Raw genomic sequence first — 26,715 nt, 5'->3', positions numbered from 1 at the left:
TAACAACATATAAGTGCATGTGTTTAATCAACAATACTTAATTGGGTAGTATGTGTCTAGTTAGAAACAGGTACACATATAAGTGTATAATTAGTAACACCTTTGTTATATGTACCTAAGTTTATAATTAGTAACACCTTTGTTGTAAGTACCTAAGTTTATAATTAGTAACACCTTTGTTATATGTACCTAAGTTTATAATTAGTAACACCTTTGTTATAAGTACCTAAGTTTATAATTAGTAACACCTCTGTTATAAGTACCTAAGTTTATAATTAGTAACACCTTTGTTATAAGTACCTAAGTTTATAATTAGTAACACCTTTGATATAAGCACATAAGTTTATAATTAGTAACACCTTTGATATAAGCACCTAAGTTTATAATTAGTAACACCTTTGTTATAAGCACACTTTTTACTAACAACGAATTACGTGTTACATCTTTTTTTTGGAGAACACGCAAGAAAGTAATATGAGTTGTTTTTATTTGTTACAAGTTAACATAATTTTTGCTTGTGCAGTTAACGCAGAGCATAAAGTTGCAAGTGCGTGGTCAGATGTACACATATTTGACATATTTTAAATGGCATATTTTCTTAGTAGCGCTCTTTTAAGTAGTATATATTATTATTATTATTACATATCATGAGGGCAGAAAAGTAACACTTTTTTGTTCAATAATACGTGTTTCCTCATATAGAAAACTTAGAAGTACATATACAGAATAACATTTATTATAGAATTGCCACTTTTTAAAGATCTTTCAAAAACATTTAATGGGAATGAAATCCGTTAATTCTGCTGATCATGGAAGATCATTGACATCTATATCTTGGTCTTTGAACCAGTTTCGGTTAAAAGTAATGCAGTGGATTGCTGCATTATCATCTTAGAAGAGTTCTTGTCCATCAGCTTTGAAATGAGGCATTGTGGGTTGCTTATTGTAGACAACAACATCCTGACATACACTATATGTTCTAAAGAAATAAAACGATTTAACCTCTACTACAGGAACGCTCCCCACACCATTATACCACCTCCACTGGCTTTGACTTTGTGAATAACACAAGCAGGTTCAAATGCCTCGTGTGGCTTTCTTGCTAATTGTACTCTACAGTAGTGGTTCTCAACTCAGTAGAAAGTGAAACGTGCATTTAAGGGCAGGGACAATTGTGACTGTCCTGAACTAATGGCTTATCAATTGCGTTTACGGGCATTTATTTCTGTGCTAAAGAAATGAGAGGGTGGCGAAGTGACACAGACATCAGATTGTGTCAGTTGGGTGATTCTTTCAGTGGTGGTCAGTATCCAGTTATATCTAACAAGACCATGAAAATGATATCACAAAGCCTCACATTGACTGGAAACTGATGATATTCTCTGATTAATCACATTTTATCTTTTCCTATACTGTATAGCAGGGTTTCTCAATCTTTTGCATATCATGTTTATGTCCAGTCACCTTTGTTTTCACTATTTGGTGGCCACAGTTTCCCATTCGGTTGTTCTTGTTACTCGTAATACATTTTGAAACATATATCTTTGAACAACTGGTCAAAGTAACGATTGTTGATAATGGCACTCTCGCTAAACAAGCACCAGATGTCATGTTCTTCTGAGAGTCGGATCTTACCGACGATATTTCAGATCATGACAAGTCTACATCATTACATTTACAGATCTCGAACAATCAAAAACAATCACATGATCAGTTAATTTTGCATACATAAATAAACAGAATGTTCTAAATGTGTGTATGTCTAGTCCTTGTAAATCTTCTGTTTCAAGTTAGTTATATCCCTACACACGGTTAACACAAACGTTGGTTCACACAATTTTCAGTAACTTATTATTAAATAGTTTACATTACATACAGTAGAATTATATTATTTAATACCTAAGGCAATAACTATTTTGCGGGTAGTTTGTTTCGTAAACATGTTTGCCATTTAATTTCCAGATTATAAAAACACCAAAGTTTGTGTCAGCTGAACGTGGTCTGAATTGTACGAAATGCGAAAGTTAACGTGAACAGACAACGTATTACTTACTTTTAGATCATGTTCTTAAACATAACTGAAAGAATTTGAAGTTAACTCTTGGGGATTTTAAGTGACGCAAAATATATCGAAACTAAACTCTAATTTAGCCAGAACATGAACATGAAAAACAACTAAAAATAGACCAGCTAACTAATGAACACATATGTGCCGACCTTCTACTGTCGTGTTTAAGCGTGTACGTTAACTCTACCCACATCGAATAACACTGAATAATAACTGTCCTATGTTGTTAACGCGCCGCTGGTGGACATACACCGAGAGAGAAAGGCTGTATAAGAAGATAGCGGTAACAAGGATATTGGCTGAACAATATAACGCGTTTTCGCATTAATTAAACACTTGAACTTCTCTGGTATTAGAAGTGTAATCTCCAGGCACGAGAAAGTGGTTGCCGTATCTTCTTGGTGATGACATGGCAACCAGCTGAATTTTGGCCGTAAAGTAAACTAAACACCAAAATAATTTTTCTAATTTGAAATATACTTGAGATATATTTGTAACCTGACAGTCAAATCTGACAGTAATTTGTGTTTAAAGCAACACATATAATCAGCATCAGATATAGCTTAGGAACTATACACCAAAATCGGAATATTGATGTTTCGCTGAGTACAATACATCCATCATGAGTCATACGTTTTAGAAGAGGGAATAAAGAATTCGAAGTACCAAATTTCGTGGATTTTGTAATTATATATTATCAACCTGTGTTAATCAGAGAAAGATGATATCAGAGTAGATAGATAGATATTAATACTTGAAACAGTATTAATATAATATGGTAAGGATAACACTAATGGGTGGTAGTAATACAGTGTACGAGACACAATGTCGAGTGTGAATAATATAGAATATAAGAAAAACACAGTCTAATGAAGATAATAGACGTGAGGAGACACTGTCGATTGGGAATAATTTAAAGAAACACACTCTGGAGTGGTAGTGATATTGAGGATAGTAGGAACACTGTCCAGTGAGACTAATATAGTAGACTCAAGACACACTTTCAAGTGAGAATAACATAGAGAAATGGAGACACACTGTCGAGTAAAACTAATATAGTAGACAGGAGACACATACTGCCGAGTCAAGGTTAATGTAGAGAACTGAAGACACACTGTAGAATGAGACTAATGTAGAGGAGTGGAAGTACACTGTCAAGTAAGACAAATACAGAGGACTGGAGACACTGTCAAGTAAGGCTAATTTAGAAGACTGAAGACAAACTATCGAGTGAGACTAATATAGAAGACGTATGACACACTGTCAAGTAAGACTAAGGTAGAGGACTGCATATACACTGTCGAGTGAGACTATTATAAACGAATGGAGACACACTGTCAAATAAGACTAATATAGATGATTGGAGACAAACAGTCGGATAAGACTAATAAAGAAGACTACAGACATCTTGTCAAGTGAGACTAATGTACAGGATTGCATATAAACTGTCGAGTGAGACTAATATAGAAGACTAGAGACACACTGTAAAGTAAGACTATTGCAGAGGACTGGAGAAACACTGTCGAATGAGACTGATATAAAAACTGGAAACACTGTCGAGTGAAACTAATGTAGAGGACTGGAGACACACTGCCAAGTAAGACTAATATACAATACGGGAGAAACACCGTCAAGTAAAAGCAATATAGAGGACTAGAGAAACTTTCAAGTGAGACTAAAATAGAAGACTGGAGACACATTTTCAAGTGAGAATAACATAGAGAACTGGAGACACAATGTCGAGTAATACTAAAATAGAAGACTGGAGACACATTTTCAAGTGAGAATAACATAGAGAACTGGAGACACAATGTCGAGTAATACTAATATAGAAGACTGGAGACACACTGTCGAGTAAGACTAATATAAAAGACGTAAGACACACTGTCAAGTAAGACTAATGTAGAAGACCGGAGACACATTGCCAAGTAAGACTGATATATAAGACTGAAGACACACTGTAAAGTAAGGCCAATGTGAAGAACTGGAGACACACTGTGGAGTGAGACTAATGTAGAGGACTAGAGATACACTGTCAAGTAAGACAAATATAGAGGACTGGAGACACACTATCGAGTGAGACTAATATAGAAGAACGTAAACACACTGTGAACTAAGACTAATGTAGAGGATTGGACACACACACTGTCGAGTGAGACTAATATAGGTAACGGTAGACAAACTGTTAAGTAAGACTATTTTAGAGGCTTGGAGAAACAATGTCAGGTAAGACTAATATAAAAGAAGTAAGACACACTGACGAGTGATACTATTGTAGAAGACTGGAGTCACACTGAGAAGTAAGACTAATATAGAAGACTGGAGACACACTGTCAATTAAGACTAATATAGAAGACTGAAGACAAACTTTCGGATGAGATTAATATAGTAGAGCGGACACAAACTGTCAAGTGAGACTAATATAGAAGACTGGAGACACACTGTCAAGTAAGACTAATGTATAGGATTAGAGATATACTGTCAAGTGAGAGTAATATAGAAGACTGGAGACACACTGTCAAGTAAGACTAATGTATAAGATTAGAGATATACTGTCAAGTGAGAGTAATATATAAGACTGGAGACACACTGTCAATGTAGAGGACTGGAGACACATTGTCAAGTAAGACTAATGTATAGGATTAGAGATATACTGTCGAGTGAGAGTAATATATAAGACTGGAGACACACTGTCAATGTAGAGGACTGGAGACACATTGTCGAGTGATTCTGATATAGAAGATTTGGGACACACTGACAAGTAAGACTAATGTAGAGGACTGGAAACACAGTATCGAGTGAGACTAATATAGAAGACGGGAGATATGTTGTCAAGTGAGACTAACATGGCGTAGTGGAGACACATTGACAAGTAAGACTAATGTAGAGGACTGGAAACACAGTATCGAGTGAGACTAATATAGAAGACGGGAGATATGTTGTCAAGTGAGACTAACATGGAGTAGTGGATACACATTGTCGAGTGAGACTAAAGTAGAGAATTGGAGGCACATTGTCGAGTGAGACTAATATAGAAGACGGGAGATATGTTGTCAAGTGAGACTAACATAGAGTAGTGGAGACACATTGACAAGTAAGACTAATGTAGAGGACTGGAAACACAGTATCGAGTGAGACTAATATAGAAGACGGGAGATATGTTGTCAAGTGAGACTAACATGGAGTAGTGGAGACACATTGTCGAGTGAGACTAATGTAGAGGATTGGGTACACGCTAAGAGTGGGAGCACTATAGAAGATGAGAACCACATTATCGATTTAGAGGTTGAGAAAGTCATTTTTCGAGTGAGTTAAGAATGAAGTTAATTCCTATTATTATCGAGAATAAGAATCCCACTTTTGTGTAGGAGTAACAAAGTGGCTGATAAACACACTTTTAAGTAGGAGTAACACAATAGTTAGCAATTACACTTTTAAATAAGGGTAGCACAGTAGCTGAATTCACACTATTAAGTAGTGTTAACAAAATGGCTAAAAATCACAATTTTAAGTAGGAGTAATATAATGGTTAAGAATTAAGCTTTTAAATAGAAGTATAGTGGTTATGAATTACACTTTTATTTAGGGATAGCATAATGGTTAAGAATTACACGTTTATAGAGAGATAATGTAGTGTTTAAAAATTAGATTTTTGAGTAGGGAGAACATAGGGGAGAAAATCACATTTTTAAGTAAGAGTAGTATATTGGTTGAGAATTGAGCGTTTAAAAAAGAGTAAAATAACGGTTATGAAACAAGCTTTTAAGTAGGAGCAACATAGAGGTTAATAATTACACTTTTAAGTAGCATAGTGGTTAAAATTTACATTTTTATTTAGGGATAACATAATGGTTAAGTATTACACATTTATATAGGGATAACATAGTTGTTAAAATTACACTTTTGAGTAGGGAGAACATAGAGGTTAACAATTAAACTATTAATTAGGAGTAGTCCCTAAATAAAAATGTAATTTTAACCACTATGCAAGATAGTGGTTAAGAATTATACTTTTAAGTAGGAGTAATATAGTGGTTAAAAATTGCACTTTTAAGCTTTTAAGAAAGAGTAAGATAATAGTTAAATTTGTTTGTTTATTTGTAGTTGGGCTATCTGTGCTCTGGTTTCTAGCGTTGTAAGTCCGCGGACATACCGCTGTGCCTCTGGGAGCGATAATGGTTAAGAACTACGCTTTTGAGTGTGGATAACATAGTGGCTAAGAATTACACTTTTAAGTAGATGTAACATAGTGGTTAATTATTATACTTTTAGGTAAGGATAGCATAGTGGTTAAGAATTTCACCTTTAAGTAGGGGTAAAATAGTGGCTAAAAGTTACGCTTTTAATTAGGGCTAACATAACGATTAAGAATTATACTTTTAAGAAGGGGTAGCAAAATAGTTGAGAATTATGCTTTCAAGTAGTGATAACATAGTGGTTATGATTTATTCTTTTATCTAGAAGTAACATAGTAAAGAATTACATTATTAAGTAGGGGTAACATAGTGGATAAGAATTACACTTTTAAGTAGGAGTAGCATAGTATTTAAAATTACACTTTTGTTTAGGGATAACATAGTTGATAAGAATTACACGTTTATGTGGGGATAACACAGTGGTTAAAATTACACTTTTAGGTAGAAATAACGTAGTGATAAAGAATTGCACTTTTAAGCTTTTAAGAAAGAGTAATATACTGGATAAAAATTACACTTTTAAGTAGGGGAGAAATAGTGGTAAAGAATCACACTTTTAAGTAAGTGTAACCTAGCGACTAAAATCACACTTTTAAGTAGGAGTAATAAAGTGGTTAAGGTTGAGACTTTTAAGTAGTAACAAAATAATGGCTAAGGATCACACTTAAAAAAAAAAGTAACATAATGGTTAAGAACCACACTTTTACGTAGGAATAACCTGGTGGTGAAGAGACACACTTTTACGTAGGAGTAATCTAATGGTTAAGAATTACACTTTTAAGAAGGAATAACATAGTGGCTAAAAATTACACTTTTACGTAGGGGTAACATAGTGTTTAAGAATTACACTTCTACGTAGTAGTTGCATAGTGGTTAAAAATTACACTTTTAAGTAAGGGCAACACAGTGGCTAAAAATCACGCTTTTAAGTAAGGGTAACATAGTGGCTAAAAAAATCAGACTTTTAAGTAGGAGCAACATAGTGATTGAGAATTAAATTTTTAAGTAGGACAAAATATTGGTTACGAATGACACTTTTAGGTAAGAGTAACACAGTGGCTAAAAATCACACTTTTAAATAGGACTAATATAGTGGTTGAGAATTAAACTTTAAAGAAAGAGTTTTATAAGATTAAGAATCATACTTTTATATCAGAGTAACGCAGTGGTTAAGAATTACACTTTTAAGAAGGGATAAATAACACAGTGGCTAGAAATTACAATTTTAAGTAGGGGTAACATACTAGTTAAAATTACACTTTAACATAAGGGTAACATAGTGATTAAGAATTAGAATTTTAAGTAGATGTACCATAATGGTTAAGAAGTACACTTTAAGTAGGGGTAACACAGTGGCTAAAAGTTACAATTTTAAGTAAGGATAATATAGCGATTAAGAATTATACTTTTAAGAAGGGGTAACGTAATGGTAAAGAAATATACCTTTAAGTAGAGGTAACATAATGGTTAAGAATTAGCATTTTACGTAGGGGTATCACAGTGGTTAAAAAATCACACTTTTATGTAGGAGTAATATAGTGATTGAGAATTTAACTTTTAAGTAAGAGCAACATAGTGGTGACATAGTTAAAAATCTAACTTTTAAGCAGGGATAACATATTAGTTAAAATTACATTTTACGTAGAGGCAAAATAGTGGTTAAGAATTACAATTTTAAGTAGGACTGTCATTTTAACTAAAAAGTACCCTTTGTAGTAGGGAGAACAAAGAGGTTAAGAATTATAACTTTATGTACGAATAATGTAGTGGTTAAGAATTGCGCTTTTAAGTAGGGATAACACAGTGGTTAAACATTAAAATTTTAAGTAGGGGTAACATAGTGGTTAAAAATTATACTTTTGAGTAGGGGTAACACAGTGGTTAAAAATTATACTTTTGAGTAGGGATAACATAGTGGTTAAGAATTACACTTTTAAGTGGTTAGAAGCCAAATTTTGGAATGGGAGTACCGTTGTGGTTAAGATACTTTCGTTTGGGAGTATTATAGAGAATAAGAGTTACGTATTTAATTTTCTTACACATGTTGAACACTTATGTGCTCCAGACTTATGTCTTTTTAATTATTTTTAACATTTTTAAAATTCTGGTTCTTCGTGTGTATATATATATATATGAGATTCTCTCGATGTCAGACGAGTCATGTCAAGAAAAAACAAAACAGAAAAAAAAGGCTTATGTATGTAAATATAAGAAAAAACCGTGTTGTTTTTTATTAGATTTACTTTGATGTCAGATTAAGTACTAATCGTATTTTTAACGTGTTTATAAAGTATTGAATCGACAAAATGTAGTGTGTGTTAAACGATAGGCTTCGTTTATGTATGCTTATATAATCATAAATACAAATCGTAAAACATCAAACTTACCGATTAGAAGAAATGCCATCAAAATAGCTGTAACTGTCAAGACGGTCTCCATTTCGTTCCTAAAATGTTAATGCTGAATGAAGGTAGGTAACTTTTGGGTAGTGTAGCGAATGATTCTAAAAGTTTAATGACTAATATCTTGTAAGATAAGTAGAGCTGGTGAGGGTGAGGAAATTGAGAGTGACATTTTTTTTTTTTACAAATACTCAACACAAAATTGTTTACGTCATTTTTACTTTAATAACACCACCTGAATTTTCACCGTTACGTTTCGTTTCATCTGTTAATTCCTGTCATCGTTAAGATCATCCGATATTACGCGATAAAAAGATGTCCATGTATTAATCCAAACTCTATTATTTATGTTAAAATCGGATATTTCAAATGTCGTCAAATAATGGCGACATATGTTGCTAAGTACAAACAAATATAAACTAAAACCAAGTCTGGCATAGTTCTCACCACTTAACGAAATTGTCGGCTTCCTAAACCACCTTTTTGTTGCTTACAAGTTAACCACGTGTTTCTGGCTTCACAACCTTGCAATCAAGGGCAAACTGACATCTAGTAACTAGCGTTAAAGATTGCACGACGATCTCGTCACAACCTAGTTCTGGTACAAAACTCTTCTGTACAGCGTGAATTGCCACTCCACCGTGCTTTGACGAGCGTGAAGTAAATACACTCGCCAACTGAAGTAAGGAAATTAGTCTGTCCTGCTCCGTATGAGCTTTGGATTTGATGTACAGCGCCTGCGCTGTGTTTTTACTGCAAACACTTCCTGTCGTAACAAAATACAGCATTGTTAGGGGTTCCAGATAAATGGTTATTCGTGGCTAATATAATATTTTGCTCCTGAGAAATCAGAGCTCATAGAATATTTCAATACAAAAATTAATTGTTTTGAATGAAGGACGAACGTTTGGTGTTCATCATTTTATGAAATTTAATTTCCTGTTCATTAGCAAGATATGCACAAAGTCCACACATTATGGAATTTATATCGTACACTTAAGGTGTCATATTGTTAAACGGATTGGGTTAAAACATCTAAAGTGGATGTTTCTCAAGTTTAATATTAGTAGATATCAGTTGTCTTAGAAATGACTTCCGCTAAAAGATGAAGAAAAGGCTGAATGTAACACTATTCAAACAACGTTGAGAGCATAATCAATTATCTATTTAATTGTCTTCGTTTTTATGGATTGAAAATATCACTACGAAACGAGACTGAAAAGAAAAGTTAACTCTGAAGAAATATTATTATTCTAGTTGGTGACTGAATGTAGTAACGTTACTAGACGGACTGAATAGTTGATTTAATTATGTAGAAACACTCTCGTCGTTGTTGATTGAGTGAAAACACTGTGATCAAGACCGATGATCACAGAGACAACTCTACAGAACCATTTTCGTTGTTGTTGATGTTATTGAAACATACTGAAGCACAGTGTTAACTCTGGAGAAAAACTCTCGTTTTTGTTGACTGTATCTGACGTTTCGAAAGCAGTTTAAAGAGAAGAGTTAATAAAGAGAAATTTCATTGTTTTTCATCGAATTTAACTTTAGTGAATGAAATTGAAGGGTTAACTCTAAAGAGAAGTGTTCTTGTTTTTCATTTAATTTAACTTTAGTGAATGAAACTGAAGTGTTAGCTCTAAAGAGAAGTGTGCTTGTTGCTCATCGAATTTAACCTTAATGAATAAGACTAAAGAGTTAACTCTGAAGTTCTCTGAAGTGTTCTTGTTTTTAATTGATTTTAACTTTAGCGAATGAAATTGAAGAGAAGAGTTTAACTACGAAGATAAGTTTTCTTGTTTTCCATTGAAATTTAGCATTAACGATTGAAACTGAAGAGATGAGGTAAAAATGTCCTTGTTTTTCACTGAATGTAACCTTACTGATTTATACTGGAAAAACACCCTCGTTCGTTGAATTAATCTTATATTACTGAATGAGACTGAAGAGAAGAGTTAACACTACAAATTCACTTTCATTGTTATTGATTGAAAACTACAAACTAGTGGCTTAAAGTATGAATATAAAGATTTTTTTCAGAGAACGATGGCTGATTATTTACAATATCTAAGATTTGTAAGAATCAACTTACTAATATTTTATGGCATCGTGTCTCATTAATCTGTTACTTACTAAAAAGTAACATCATTCTATGGGATAAACTATTAGTTCTGAGTGATACGTGGGACCACCAGAAACTAACATATATATATGTAAATATTTTTGAGTTTGTTTCAGAATTTTCACGTAACGCTATATGGACTATCTGCACGTATCCGTCCCTAGTCTTGAACTGATACACTAGCACGGTCATCATCAATTTTTAGGCTGTTCGTGTCACACCAAATAGCGGGATTTGACTGTCACTCTTATAACACACCTACGACACCAAAGTGCGGAGTTCGTTTATGCGCCAATGGACTTCGAACCATGAATCCTACATCCTCAGTCTGGACACGATAACAATTAGGCCACGCCCGGCTCACACCGTGACACATATAATGATAATATTATAATGTGAGCATCATTCTAGCGTAAAAGTTAGCACAATTCTACTATCGTTAAGCACGGTAGTGCTTAGTATGTAGGGATGGGCTGGGAAAAAACGGCCGACGCATATTATGTATTGCTCAACATAGTCTCAAATCTCTCTAATAACAAATCTAAGATACTTTTATAAACACCTAAATTATGTTGGCTTTCAAAACCTATTAAGACCTTCAGTTTAGCCAAGAAACATCGTTAAAGTAGAGAACCGGTTTGTTCTACTGATTATTCTGGTTCTGGAGTCAGAAGGGCTAATTCACCAATGCTTGAGGTTATTGCGATGATTTACACACCAGAATGTTGCATTTTAACTTGGGTAGTTTCACTAACTTCACATATGATGTCCATCAAGATAACTCATCACGCCAGGCTAAAACCGATGCCTTTATAGCGACTGCAAGTCATTATAAATATTCTTCAGAAAAGAAGGGAAATAAGTAATATAAAGTTTAAACAAAATAAGGATGTTGTAGGGATAGCAATGCCAAAAAGTACAGAAGCAAAGTAGGGATGAATGCATAAAACCATACAAAATTCCTTACATAAGTAGCCAGTAAATACTGAGTCAAACTTACAAGCTTATGGGAATTAGCCACTGTGAGACTGTATAGCAATATTCAGTTTAAATGCTTTTAATCAAACCTGAATTCATCCATATGAAGATAATTCAACGTTTAGTTGTAGATAAAAGTTTTCCTTGGAAATATTTGATTACTTATGTAGTAATTTTTGTATGGTTTTATGTATTCTTCCTTGCCTTGTGGGCCCGGTATGGCCAGGTGGTTAGGGTGCTCGACTCGCAATCTGAGGGTCGCGGGTTCGAATCCCCGTCCCACCAAATATGCTCGCTCTTTCCGCCGTGGGAGCGTTATAATGTGACAATCAATCCCACTATTCGTTGGTAAAAGAGTAACTCAAGAGTTGGCCGCGGGTGGTGATGACTAGCTGCCTTCCCACTCTTAAAGTAAGGACGGCTAGCGCAGATAGCCCTCGTGTAGCTTGGCGCGAAATTCAGAAAGAAACCCTGCCTTGATTCTGTACTCTTTAGCATTGCCTACTTTACATCATCCTTATTTTTTCATCTTTTTTGATTACGTGTAAAATTTAGTAGCTGGACAATAAGCTAGTATCATTGTGTGATATAAGCTAGTGTAATTCTATGATATAACAGAGTGCTGTAGTTTATAGGAAGTAGAATAAGTGAGGTAATCGTTATATGTTGGTTTTTCAAAATATGTTGCAGAATTTATGATTTTTGTTACGAAAAATCAAAATTTTAAGAAGTCATATAGATCAACATTTAAACCAATGAAAAAGAAAAAAAACCGATAACTCAATCACTTTCAAATAACATACGTTCTTCTCACGGGATGAGTTGGGAATGAGGAAGGATCATAAAGTATGAATGTTAATGAAGTGTTTTTCAACGACGTAATGGGTACCTATAGCAACCAACCATAACATCATGGAAGTGATTTGATTGATTTTTTAATGAGAATGTTGTTACGCGGAAGTGATTTAATTGACTTTCAATGAGAATGTTGTTACACGGAAGTGATTTAATTGACTTTCAATGAGAATGCTGTTACACAAAAGTGATTTAATTTACTTTCAATGAGAACGTTATTACACAGAAGTGTTTTAATTGACTTTCAATGAGAATGTTGTTACACGGAAGTGAGTTAATTGACTTTCAATGAGAATGCTGTTACACAAAAGTGATTTAATTTACTTTCAATGAGAACGTTATTATACAGAAGTGTTTTAATTGACCTTCAATGAGAATGCTGTTACACAGAAGTGATTTAATTGACTTTCAATGAGAACGTTATTACACAGAAGTGTTTTAATTGACTTACAATGAGAATGCTGTTACACAGAAGTGATTTAATTGACTTTCAATGGGAATGTTGTTTTGTATTTTCATGGTGAGCTGTTATATATACCCATGATGTCAACGAATGTTACTTTATCAACTTTCACAATGTGTACTTTCTACTCAATTTCAACTTATCCCTGAAGAAGGAAGGTCTGCCTTCCTAGAGCACTTGGATTTTTAAGTTGTTTTGTCAAAGATTTAAAGGTACCAGAGAGTCCAAAGCTTGCTCTAAGGTACTTTTAATTTATAAGTAGGAAATTATAGAGTGTTTCCAGAAGGAAAAACACAGAAAAGCTGCCGAGGGATCGAAATATTATCAATTTCGTCATATAACTTTAATTATGTTTTCTGGATTTTTGATATTTCCAAATACGTTGTAGACGGTTTTGTTGAATTTACAATAGAAACGTATGTAAGAGCCATAATCAAAATTGTAATATAGTTTATTTAAAATCCAAGTAAACGTGCTAAATTCTTCCAAACCTTAGTTAGTTACATAAACCATATGAAGCAGTTGATAAATGCTATTGTGATTTCGTTAAGAATTTTAATGATCATTAAAAATATCTTCTTTTCATGAAAACACAGATTTCACTGTTCGGAAATAAATACGTATTCTACGGTTTAATCACAATACAGAAACATTAAACATATTGAGAATTATTAACCAGAAATCGAATTTTCGTGCACATAAACACCAGTCTTGTGTCATGTTAGAATGTAATCATAACTTTGAAGAAACCGTGAACCAGGAAAACAGATTAATATAGTTTTTTTTCTTTGTTCTTAATACAAGCGTTGTGGTTTCATTCAAGATTGATTAAATTTAAAAAAAAATACACGAAACAGTCAATATGAACCAAAGCATATTTTATTATATTTCTCTTATGATGACAATGAAAGAAATTGATTAGTCCTGTTTTTCTTTCTTCGTGGCTGGTCCTCCTCTGATTATTTTGTATCCTTCACAGCACGTGCTCTGGAATACATTGTCACGTGCTAAATTCTTCCCACTTCGGCTCCCTCGAGTCGATCTGACTGTATACATTATAACAGCAGGCTAGTATCTATACCAGGTCTTGTAGAAATGGAGAATTAATGTCACAGCTGAAGCGTCTCTTTTTGGAAAATAAAATAGTTATCTGTCTGCTTCTTGTTCGTAGCTAAAGTGAGCCAAGACGACAGAGAAAACGAGCACTCCTATCAGAGAAGTACGTGTTTTTGGATACAGAAATTGTCCCGGCAAAACGACAGTGAAGAAAATAACTTTATCGGGATTTCTAAGTACAAAGATGGGTAGGTGCTCTTTGTTGAAAAGGAAGTGGTAAAAAATTGAACTCTCAGAACACGTACTGTTTCCTATTTTTTTTTTCAAATATTTGTATTTTACAGCATATTTACGACTGATTTATGGAATTTAAAATAACAGCTGAAATGTATTTTCACACCTTAACTGGGTTAGAGAAGCTACAAAATACGAGTCCATATAAATGTACTCGTTTTTTGAAGCCATTTTTGTGAAGTTGACAAGTTTAAAGTTATTTATTCAAACAAACTAGAATCACGAATCATGATCTTTTGAGGTACTGCGCATGTTCAGTTGTTATTGCTTTAAAGAACTGTAATATATAAGGAGAATTTGATGTTGTTAAACTGGCAAAATAAAAATATTTTTACGAATCCCAGAGCCTCAGAACTACTGAATAAACAGCAAATATGCTCCCAATCTAAATTATATATAATGGAATTAAAATCTCTTCAGCAAAATATACAACATAAGTAAGGCTACAGAACATAATGGTAAATTTTTAGTTATGGGAAAAATTGACTGGCTTTGTGATTATGCATAAAATTCAAATGTTTTTTTACCTACCCCTTGAGCGTAGGTTAGATACTAAACTTTTACGTTCGAATGCAAAGTTACTTAGAATTTAACCTCATGAAGCTTTTTAGTGGACTCTTTCTAGATTATGTCTGGTGTAACATCCGTTGGAGAAAGTTCAAGTTTAAAGTAAATCTTCCTGGTGTTCTATTTTAGAAACCTTACACACTCATGATCACACCAAATCATAGTCATTATTTACTGTATTCGTTGCATTTCATAACTTAAACCTATGCTTTGTTAATAATATTAAAGAAGATAACATATAAACTATAAGGATTTAGTGAAAAAACAACAACTTTGAAATGCATTTAGGAGATTTTAGGGATTACATAAAGGGAATTTGAGATTTTTGAGATGACGAAAAGTATTTTTGATTTTAACATGAAAATTACTTTGCACACGGACTATTCAAAACAAATGCTCAATATATTCATGGACAAAACTTTATTTTATTTTATTTTATTAGAAATACTTCACTAAGAAATATGACTTTTTGTATGTGACAGACTTGTAATATTAAGTAAAGACTGCCAAATTTCGTGAAGATATAACCAATATATAGAGAGTTATAAGTATTAAATTTATATCAACTTTAAACGAATACAAAAGGTCACGTGACTCGGTCAAATTGACCGATCCCGCGTTGGGAGAGTTAATAGCTTTTGATAAAAGCGTTTTTCCGATACATTTTTAATAAAGTCAAACAAAAAGATTGATATGTAATATCGGTGTTACATTGTAAAGGTTTTTAACTGTATTAATGAAAGCGATATGTCACCATTTGTTAGCGGGTTTCATCCCTAAAGTGACTGCAAGTGAAGAGCCCGTTTTAACAACCACTTTCACAATATAAATAATGTGGATATTCAAGTCCTTCTGACTCGTACATAACTCTTGTAGGCCCAGTAAAATATGATAACTAGTTCTACCTTTAGACTTGTTTAAATGCTACAGTTGCATCCAGTGATCTGCATGGAACTGATGAAATGTTCCATCGTAAGAGGCTTATTATCTCCTCTAGAATTAAATAAACGTTTTAATTTGCACATAATTGTAGCTAGTACTGTTCTGCAGGCTTAATTAAATGTTTCATTGTGTAAATAGGAAAGGCTGTTTTTAATTATTTATTATTGCCGATAATTAATATTCATATCAACGTAAGTTATCGGACGCTTTACCTGCAAATCTTATAAAATGTTTCAACTTATATGAGACTATAGCTAGTGATATTATACTCATCGAATATGATAAACGTAAATGTATTTAAAGCTATGTAAGATGAGGAAATTACACTTTTTCAAATTTCAACTTAAGGAAGATTTTTTTAAAATCCAAAATGAGAATTAGGCTTAGGTTGGCGTTGAAACAGAACATATTAGATGTAAAAGAAAAGAAACAGAACGAATTTAGTTTAAATCTCAGTGAAAGCAACGTAATTAAGACATCATTTTATTCTGTCTAAGATGAGAAATTTAGTAATGAAGGGATTTTCATGATGTGTTCGTTTTCCGATTCATAGGTGAGTGGCGACGTTCTACTTCAAGGCTTTTTTTGTTTCACTAATGACTTTCCAATTATGAGTGTTGCTGTTCCAGCAGCAAGAAGAGGGACAAAAAGTTGGTTCTAGCTTGTAATTTTACGATTTGGGGATATACTTTGCTGAAGTTATTTCTTAAACCTTAATTCTTAAAGAATGGCTACATTCTCTACTGAACACAATTTAGAATATGTCGTCCCGGTCTGTAAAAACATATTTCCTTTTCCTATTCAGATCTTCTAACCGAAACAGAGAATTTTTCTTGCGTCTAACACAATATATTGTTTTGTTCCTGCTCTTGAGGCAAGAAAAACGTTTCGCTCTACTCCTTTTCTGCTTCTATACTCCTACTAAAGAATTTTTTTTTTCGTGCACCTATCAAGAAAAACGGTTCTTCCCTAGTCTCTAATTCCTTACTATCCTTAGTATAAGAATGAGGATTCTTCACTACTGCTTAAACAATAATAAGGCTTCCTTACAATTCTTGGGACAAAATCAAACATTTGTTTCAGACCTTTCGAAAGGAAAAAGGATTCTCCTTGCTCTCAAAACATTAACAAAGGTTTATCACAGTTCTTAAAACAATAACAAGGACCTATCGCTGTTTTCGAAACAATAATAAGGCCTTATCGCTGTTCTCGAGACAATAAAAAGGGCTTATCTCTGTTATTAAAACAATAACAAGGACTTATCACTGTATTTTTTTTTAAATAACAAAGTCGTGGCTCCCATTCCAAGGCAAAACAACGATTTTGTTTAGATAAATATAAAAGGTTTTCTCCTATTTAACAAGCTAAAAACAAATATCCCCTCCTCTTTAAGAGAGAGAGAGAGAAAACAATATTTTTTGGTGTTATATCTTTTATTTTCAACAAGGGTTGTTCTGTTTTCTGTTTCTAAGAAAAGAAAAAAATATATAGAGCTATCTTCCTTTTCGGTTCTTGCTCTATGTAAAGTCAGAAAATTGTGTTCAGAGTGAAAAAAGTCAAGAACCAGAAGATTTTCACAAACACCAGCAATCTACTGTATTCATATTTATATCGATACTAATTAATCAACTGCTACTCGTTAAAGTCCCAAACACTCTTGCAATACTTAAAGATACAATAGTATTTTAAAAACATTCGAAATCATAGCAAATAATTAAAACTATTGCTTTGCCGAACAGAAAAAAAGTATTTTAAAACATGTATTGTCTAGGAGTCTGGATCATTAACACTACTACGTCACCTACCGGTTGCTCAATGGTAACATTGATGTTTTATAACGCTTACATTTGGGTTTCGATCCGTGTGGTGGAAAAAAAACAAACAGAAAAAAATACGACTTAAAAATTAATAGCGTTATTAGTCTCTTAGATTGGGGATTATTACTACATTGCAAAATAAATTAAATCACTATAACGCTATTATAAGTTCATTTAAAATGTCCAAATTATGTTTCAGATGTTAACGCCTTAAACTACTTGACGAAACTAGAAATTCACCACTAAGACATAAAGATAACGACAATAGAATATCGCATCACTTTAGACTTGTGTTTAAATGGTGAGACATCAACTGAGGATTCTATAATCAACTTCAGTTGTTGTTTTTAATAACAAACAAGGTTTCTAAGAAACTGAAATTTAAGAGCCTAAAGGAGAATTAAAAAGACAAATCTGAGATTCCAAATAACAGTTAAAACAAGAGAAAAAGAAGTAACACTAGTGAAATTAGCAGTGTTATGAGAAAACAATGAAACTGAAAAACAAAATAAACGGGATGTTATAGCCTTTGTGAAATCTCCTATAAAGCTTTGCAATCTCTGAAGTGAAATAAATGTTGACTCAGACAAAAGGGACGGTCAATTGAATACATAATAAGATTCTGTAACTGTAACTACTGGACACTTGTTTAAACAATCTGAAAAAAACACACACCAAAAACGATAGCAAAGCATTTCCTTGTTCTGCAAATACAACAATTCACAGTAATCTTTTTATCTTTCCACAGTTTAGGTCCTTGTTTTATTTTTCTGTCCTACGCATGAAACTCTCCTCATTTCAGTCTTACTGTATAAATTACGTCAACGTTTCACTTAAAATTGAAGATACTATCTTGTAAGAGAAATTAAAGATATTTGAAGGTGTATTACCTAAAACTTATGATAATTTTCACGTGTATGTACAATCTAATACTTAATATTTTTATGTGAGTGATGAAGTATGAGATGAAATTTTTTTGTAAGTTACACAGTTTGATACTTGTTAGAGAACTCACACTAATGTCGATTGTTAACAAAGTTCAAATACAAATTACTCTGCAATCGACTGTTGTCAATGATTACACCAACTTACAGTAATGTCGATTGTTAACAATGTTCAAATACAACTTACACTAGTATCGAATTTTGTCAATGATTACACACAGTTTGCAGTAATGTCGATTGTTAACAAAGATCAAATACAACTTACATGCTATCGACTGTTGTCAATGATTACACCAACTTACAGTAATGTCGATTGTTAACAATGTTCAAATACAACTTACACTAATATCGAATTTTGTCAATAATTACACACAATTTACAGTAATGTCGATTGTTAACAATGTTCAAATACAACTTACACTAGTATCGAATTTTGTCAATGATTACACACAGTTTACAGTAATGTCGATTGTTAACAAAGATCAAATACAACTTACATGCTATCGACTATGGTCAGTGATTACATGCAACTTACAGTAATGTCGATTGTTAACAATGTTCAAATACAACTTACACTAATATCGAATGTTGTCAATGATTACACACAGTTTAGAGTAATGTCGATTGTTAACAAAGATCAAATACAACTTACATTCTATCGACTATGGTCAATGATTACACGCAACTTACAGTAATGTCGATTGTTAACAATGTTCAAATACAACTTACACTAATATCGAATGTTGTCAATGTTTACACACAGTTTACAGTAATGCAGATTGTCAACAAAGATCAAATACAACTTACACTAATATCGAATGTTGTCAATGTTTACACACAGTTTACAGTAATGCAGATTGTTAACAATGTTCAAATACAACTTACACTAATATCAAATGTTGTCAATGTTTACACACAGTTTACAGTAATGTCGATTGTTAACAAAGTTCAAATACAACTAACATTAATATTGACTGTTATCAGTTTTAGTATACAATATTTCAGTAATTGCAGCTGTTAACAGTGTTTAAATGTAATTTGGTGTAATGTACGCTATTATAAGTGTTTATAGGCAATTTACAACAGTGTCGATTACTTAAAATGTTTTATAAGTCCTACAATCATGTCGAACATTATTAATGCTCACACTTAAGTTACTGTAATACTGACTGTTAATGTCTGTATAACATGTACGTTGGTTTCGACTATTATCAAAGTTTAAGTATACCTTACACAAATCTCAACTCTTATTAGTGTTTGTATACAATTTAAACCAATTTCAATTATTAACGATGTTTAAATACAACTTACACTAATGTAACTTGTTAACAATGCTCAAACATTTCGTACGCTAATGTCAAATGTTATGAGCGTTTACATACAACTGATATTAATTCCAATTGTCAACTGTCTTCAAATACAACTTACAGTAATGTTAACTGTTATCAATGTTTCCTTAAGGTTTACACCAATGTGAACTACTAGTGGTATTAACATACAATTTACAATAACGTCGATTGTTAATAACGTTTGTATAAAACTGGAACCGTTGTTCATTATTTTCTGTGTTTGTCTAAAAATTACATCGATACCTTGTGTTATCCAATGTCATACAAAATTCATCCTTATATCGATTAATTTAATTTTTAAAACAGTTTTGAATATTGTAAGATAAAATTAATTAAGATATAGATTTGAAATAAGCGTGGAAAAAAACAGAGTTTACCTCGATAATATTTGACTTAGATAACAGGATTTTTCATTATGGATAACAGTTTTTTTTTTCATTGTTCATATATATATATACATGAATGAAAGAAAACAAATAAGAGAAGAAATTCAATAATATAATAGGGTTAAAAAGAGCACAAGTTTGGAAAGGTGTTCTATATTAAGGATATTATTTATGTATAAACAATCTATTCCATCTCTCACGTACATAATTACCTTTATATAGTGACTGTCAGTTACTCTTATGCACCAGATGTTGCCAGGATGTTCAGATAAGTGATAGACAAGTTGTTCAAAATCTAATTAATTATTAGCTATCAGTATTTAATTCAATCTGTTGTGTCTTGATGTACAAATCTAGTAATTGAATCTGGTTAAAACTAGGGACAACGACAAAATATTTATGGTGCATGTTTCATCTTGAAACAAATTTATGTATTTAGTTCAATTTGTTGTGTCTTGATGTACAAATCTAGTAATTGGATCTGGTTAAAACTAGGAACAAAGACAAAATATTTATGGTGCATGTTTCATCTTGAAACAAATTTATGTATTTAGTTCAATTTGTTGTGTCTTGGTGTACAACTCCAGTAATTGGATCAGTTTAAAACTACGAATAACGATAAAATATTTATGGTGCGCATGTTTCATGTTGAAACAAATTTATGTTTTCGCTTTAGTGGATGAGCAATCATATGCATAATACTACGTTTCCATCAGTAAAATATATGTATTTTGTTGTTTATCAAATGGAATATTACCTTACAAGATAAAACATTAATTCCATCTGTTGATCGCACTTTCCAAAACTATGATTATATTTAATTCAACGTAGTATCAAAAGTTTAGTATCTTTTTAGTTTCAACTGCTCCTTAAATAAAACCTTTTTGAAAACAGAAGATAATTCAAATTAATCTCATTTTCTAACTTCTAAATTTGATGAACATTATCAAATAACGAAGACTGCTTCTGCAGCTGATAGTGTCAGTATCGGCTGTGCCTTCAGAGGATTTGATATGTTACGATATTTTCTCTCGCCTGGTAGAATCACTAGTGGATTAAACTAACTTTAAATTAAACTGATCCTCTTTTCTCAAATTCCTGATTACTTTACCCTATCAAACAAATATTATCGAAACTGAAATCCAATGTAATGGCCGGAGGAGCAAGCTTAAAATCTTATACTGGTCCACTTATAAACAGTGATCCATTTGAAAGTAATATGCAGCTTGAAGTAAGCTTAAGAAGAGTATAATTAATACAACTAAATACTTCACACACTGCTAATGAAAAGTACATATTGGGAAGATAAGCAACGTGTATCTAATACACAATTTAAAATGGTAAATAACATAGGGATAACTCACCAGAAAATGTATCGCATAACCTACAGGGGCTTATAAAACGTAACTAAAAATCACAGTTTGTAATATATATAAAGACTAAAAGATAACGTAAAACATAGACAACCCATCAAAGTATGTGAATACATAAATTAATAGGCAAGTAAAACATAGACAACCCATCAAATTATGTGAATACATAACTCACTACGACAAGTAAAACATAGATAACCCATGAAAATATGTGAATATATAACTTAACAGGACACGTAACACATAGATAACCCATGAAAATATGTGAATATATAACTTAACAGGACACGTAACACATAGATAACCCATCAAAGTATATGAATAATTTACTTAACTGGACAAGTAAAACATAGATAACCCATTAAAGTATGTCAAACATAACTTAATAGGACAAGTAAAACATAGATAACCCATTAAAGTATATCAAACATAACTTAATAGGACAAGTAAAATATAGACAATCCATCCAAGTATACGAATACACAAGTTAATAGGACACGTAACATATAGACAAACCACCAAAGTATGTGAATAAATAACTTAATAGGACAAGTAAAACATAACTAACTTAATAGGACAAGTAAAACATAAATAACCCCGAATGTATTTATAATACGTAACATAATAAGAGCTAGACAACAATTCAAGTTATGTGCAAATAATAAGCAATCATTCAAAGTATATGCAAAAAGGACGTGTAAAAACATAGTTAATCAATGGTAGTATATGTGTTAAACAACTGAAATGAGTGTGCAGAATAGGAAGTGTACCTAACTATTAATATGTAACGTTTCAAAATATATAGATTAGCAGTGTGATATAACATGATATCTAAAAATTTTACTGTAGTACAAGCCGTCTAAAGACACATAAAATTCAGCAAACTATATATAAGATTGTGAAGTGATTTAGTCTGTATATACTTATATCTATATATATATAATTAAGTGAAGAAGAATATATATATATATATATATATTAGTGGTTAGAGTATATTCAAGCTTGCTAAGAGATCATAATTAATCTCTATATATATATATAGCGTATGAGAGAGGATGTTTGCGATCTAGTGAAGATAGTTTAATATCTATAAAGAGAGTACATGGAACCAAGTGAAGATATTATATTGTGAAAGGAGTGTATATATAGCTTAGTAAAGATCGTATATGTAATTTAGTGACGATAATATACGCATGTAATGTGGTTAATAGAGCATAGGTTATCTAAATTGTGATGATTTCTTCTCCTCACCAACACGTGCAAAGTCAGTGAAGAAAAGAAATATTCCATGAATGACGTAGAGGTCTAATCTGTTCTATGATTTGCTGAAAACACTTGTAGATTACTAAATAGATTATAAGTGATCTATTAAAGAGAGTATATGTCAAACATTTTATGAAATTTTTAATATTTCCAAATGTAAGTGTGAAATCTAAGTAAAAATAACTTCCACTAAGTTTATTATGGTACCTAGGTACCACTGTTTATTTATTATGGTACCTAGGTACCACTGTTTATTTATTATGGTACCTAGGTACCACTGTTTGTTTATTATGGTACCTAGGTAGGCTACTGTTTATTTATTATAGTACCTAGTAGGCTATTGTTTATTTATTATGGTACCTAGGTACCACTGTTTATTTATTATAGTACCTAGTAGGCTATTGTTTATTTATTATGGTACCTAGGTACCACTGTTTATTTATTATGGTACCTAGGTAGGCTATTGTTTATTTATTATGGTACCTAGGTACCACTGTTTATTTATTATGGTACCTAGGTAGGCTACTGTTTATCTGTTATGATACCTAGGTTGGCCACTGTTTATTTATTATGGTACCTAGGTACCACTGTTTATTTATTATGGTACCTAGGTAGGCTACTGTTTATTTATTATGGTACCTAGGTAGGCTACTGTTTATTTATTATGGTACCTAGGTAGGCCACTGTTTATTTATTATGGTACCTAGGTAGGCTACTGTTTATTTATTATGGTACCTAGGTTGGCCACTGTGTAATATTATGATACCTAGGTAGGCCACTGTCTATTCATTATAGTACCTAGGTAGGCTACTGTTTATATATTATTGTACTTCGATAGGCCTTTGTTTATTTACTATGGTACCTAGGTAGACCATTATCTGTTTATTTATTATGATACCTAGGTAAATCATTATTTATTTATTCTGGTGCCTTGGTTAGACCATTATCTGTTTATTATGGTACCTAGGAAAATCATTGTTTATTTATTCTGGTGCCTTGGTAGGCCACTATCTATATATCATGGCACCTAGATAAATCATTGTTTATTTATTCTGGTGCCTTGGTAGGCCACTATCTGTATATTATGGTACCTAGGTAGGCCACTGTTTATGTATTATGGTAGTTAGGTAGGGCATTATTTATTTATCATGGCACCTAGATAAATCATTGTTTATTTATTTTGGTGCCTTGGTAGGCTACTATCTATATATTATGGTTCTTAGGTACGCCACTGTTTATGTATTAAACGTGATCAACCAATATATTGAAGATACGGTTGCTGAATTTTGGGGTGACAAAATAAAACACGAAATCTAGAGGAAAACATCTGTTTTGATGCAAAAACTAAGTTAAAATGATTTACAATAACGTTTTCTGTAAGGTATAGAGATTTTGGTCCATAAATTTGTACATATATGAAGACAAACAATTCATAAAACAAGCACTCCAATAAGAACAACATGGAAGGTGGGAAGAAGAAGAAAAGCACATATAATAATTAATATAAAATATTGTTCCAAGTCTTGCAATCATTTAACGTCTGTTTTTAAAAAAAATTTTCTGAGCTTCTCATCGAACGTATTTTATAATTTATTCTGTTTCTTCGTAACAACAATAGCATTAGTCCTATTTTTCATGCCCAAAGGTAGAAGTTTTATTGTTTATTACTATAGAAGACTTAGGAAAGATCACTCAGGGAAATCCTGAATAACTTCCGGACTATGACTCACCAGCAGTAAGGCGGAAATTTCCACGAGGCTAAGAAACGCGGGGATTTTGGTGATGGGGCTGTAAAGTTGAAATGTTCAACATCGAGTAGGCGCTTAATTTATTTCGTATGCCAGATTTATTGGGGAGCATGTAGCAATGTGACAGTGTAATTACAGACCATTTACCACGTGGTTGCATGCTAAAGCATATAGCCGTGTGACAGTGTAGCTATGTATAGGCGATTTAGCAATATATAAAAAGAGATATGCGATAAGTCTGCTTTGTCTTTAAGGAAAAACTAGCATGTGTAAACAGAGACTTCTGATAAGATTATTTTGTTCCAAAAAACCTTTGTTTGGATCACGATGAGCAAATAATAATATAAGAATCAGTCTTCTTTGTTGAAAGAAAGATTAGCGGTGGAAAACAACAATAGATAAACCGAACTAGCCAGCCTGTTGGATTTGAAAAAGGTTAGGGCGAATCTCATTGAGTGAGCTGCGACATCTGACAATTCAAAGTTATTTAGATAATATTTAAAACGTACAAAAACAAATATCCAACTAGTTTCTGCTCTGTTTTAACAAGGTAATTAATTGTCTATGATCAGAGACTTCTTGTATCAACTAGGACTCCCAGTAGTTGATTTGTTTCAGGTATGACCAAGTCTAGTAGTTACTGAATGGCTGAAATACAACCAACAATCCAATTTTATTTGAGCAAAAACTAACAATGGCTGAAAAAATACATCCAACAGCCCAATGGCTTTAGAAATATATCCAACATTCCAAGTGTGTTTAAATAAAAACTAACAATAATTTAATAGATGCACCCGTCAACTCAAGTTTGCCTTGGAAAATAAAAAAAACTATCTGTGGCTGGACAAATACACCAAACAATCGAAGTTTGTTTGATAAAAAAAAAACTGACAGTGACTGAGAAGATACTGTCAAAATTCCAACTTTCTTGGAACAAAACTATTTACTGCAAAATTGTTTGAGCAAATAAATAACAGTAGCTGAACAGATACACACAACAATCAAAGTGTTTGGTTGAGCAAAAACTAATAATAACTGAACAGATACACCCAAGAAAACAAATTTATTTGAACAAAAGCTGTTTGTTTGTTTGTCTTAAATTTCACGCAAAGCGACACGAGGGCTATCTGCGCTAGCCGTCCCTAATTTTGCAGTGAAAAACTAGAGGGAAGGCAGCTAGTCATCACCCCCCACCGCCAACTCTTGGGCTACTCTTTTACCAACGAATAGTGGGATTGACCGTCACATTATAACGCTCTCACGGCTGAAAGGGCGAGCATGTTTGGTGGGACTGGGATTCGAACCCGCAACCCTCCAATTGCGAGTTGAGCGCCCTAACCACCTGGCCATGCCGGGCCGGAACAAAAGCTAACATTGGCTGAACTGATACACCCAATAATCTAACTCTGTTTAAAAATAAAGAAAAAACGAACTGTGATATTATCTAGACAGATATACCCGACAGTCCAGTTTGGTTTGAAGAAACTCGAAACAGAAATTAAATTGATTGGACAGATACGCCCAACATTTGAAATTTGTTTGAACAGAAACTAACAATGGCAGGAGAGATACATCCAACATTCGAACTTTGTTTAAACAGAAACCAACAATGGCTGGAGAGATACGTCCAACAATCCAACTTTGTTTAAACAGAAACTAACAATGGCTGGAGAGATGCATCCAACAATCCAACTTTGTTTAAACAGAAACCAACAGTGGCTGGAGAGATACATCCAACATTCGAACTTTGTTTAAACAGAAACTAACAATGGCTGGAGAGATACATCCAACAATCCAACTTTGTGTAAACAGAAACCAACAATGGCTGGAGAGATGCATCCAACAATCCAACTTTGTTTAAACAGAAACCAACAGTGGCTGGAGAGATA

The 26,715-nt window shown here is 32.7% G+C and overlaps 1 protein-coding gene across 1 annotated transcript in view; it reads right to left on the bottom strand.

Moving 5' to 3' along the window:
• Window positions 1–9,326, bottom strand: part of LOC106464645 (Down syndrome cell adhesion molecule-like protein Dscam2) — a gene marked incomplete at its 3' end in the record, with an annotated part of 97,916 nt that extends 88,590 nt beyond the window's left edge. Inside the window, exon 1 of the mRNA XM_022392389.1 lies at window positions 8,652–9,326. Coding sequence (XP_022248097.1) covers window positions 8,652–8,703 — 52 coding nt within the window. The remainder of the gene's footprint in view (window positions 1–8,651) is intronic.
• Between the last annotated feature and the right edge of the window lie 17,389 nt (window positions 9,327–26,715).

This window comes from Limulus polyphemus, unplaced genomic scaffold, assembly GCF_000517525.1.
Source record: "Limulus polyphemus unplaced genomic scaffold, Limulus_polyphemus-2.1.2 Scaffold1708, whole genome shotgun sequence".
In the NCBI taxonomy this organism is placed as follows: domain Eukaryota; kingdom Metazoa; phylum Arthropoda; class Merostomata; order Xiphosura; family Limulidae; genus Limulus; species Limulus polyphemus.
The sequence above is the reverse complement of the archived record's forward strand: the minus strand, read 5'-3'. Positions and strand labels throughout refer to the sequence as shown.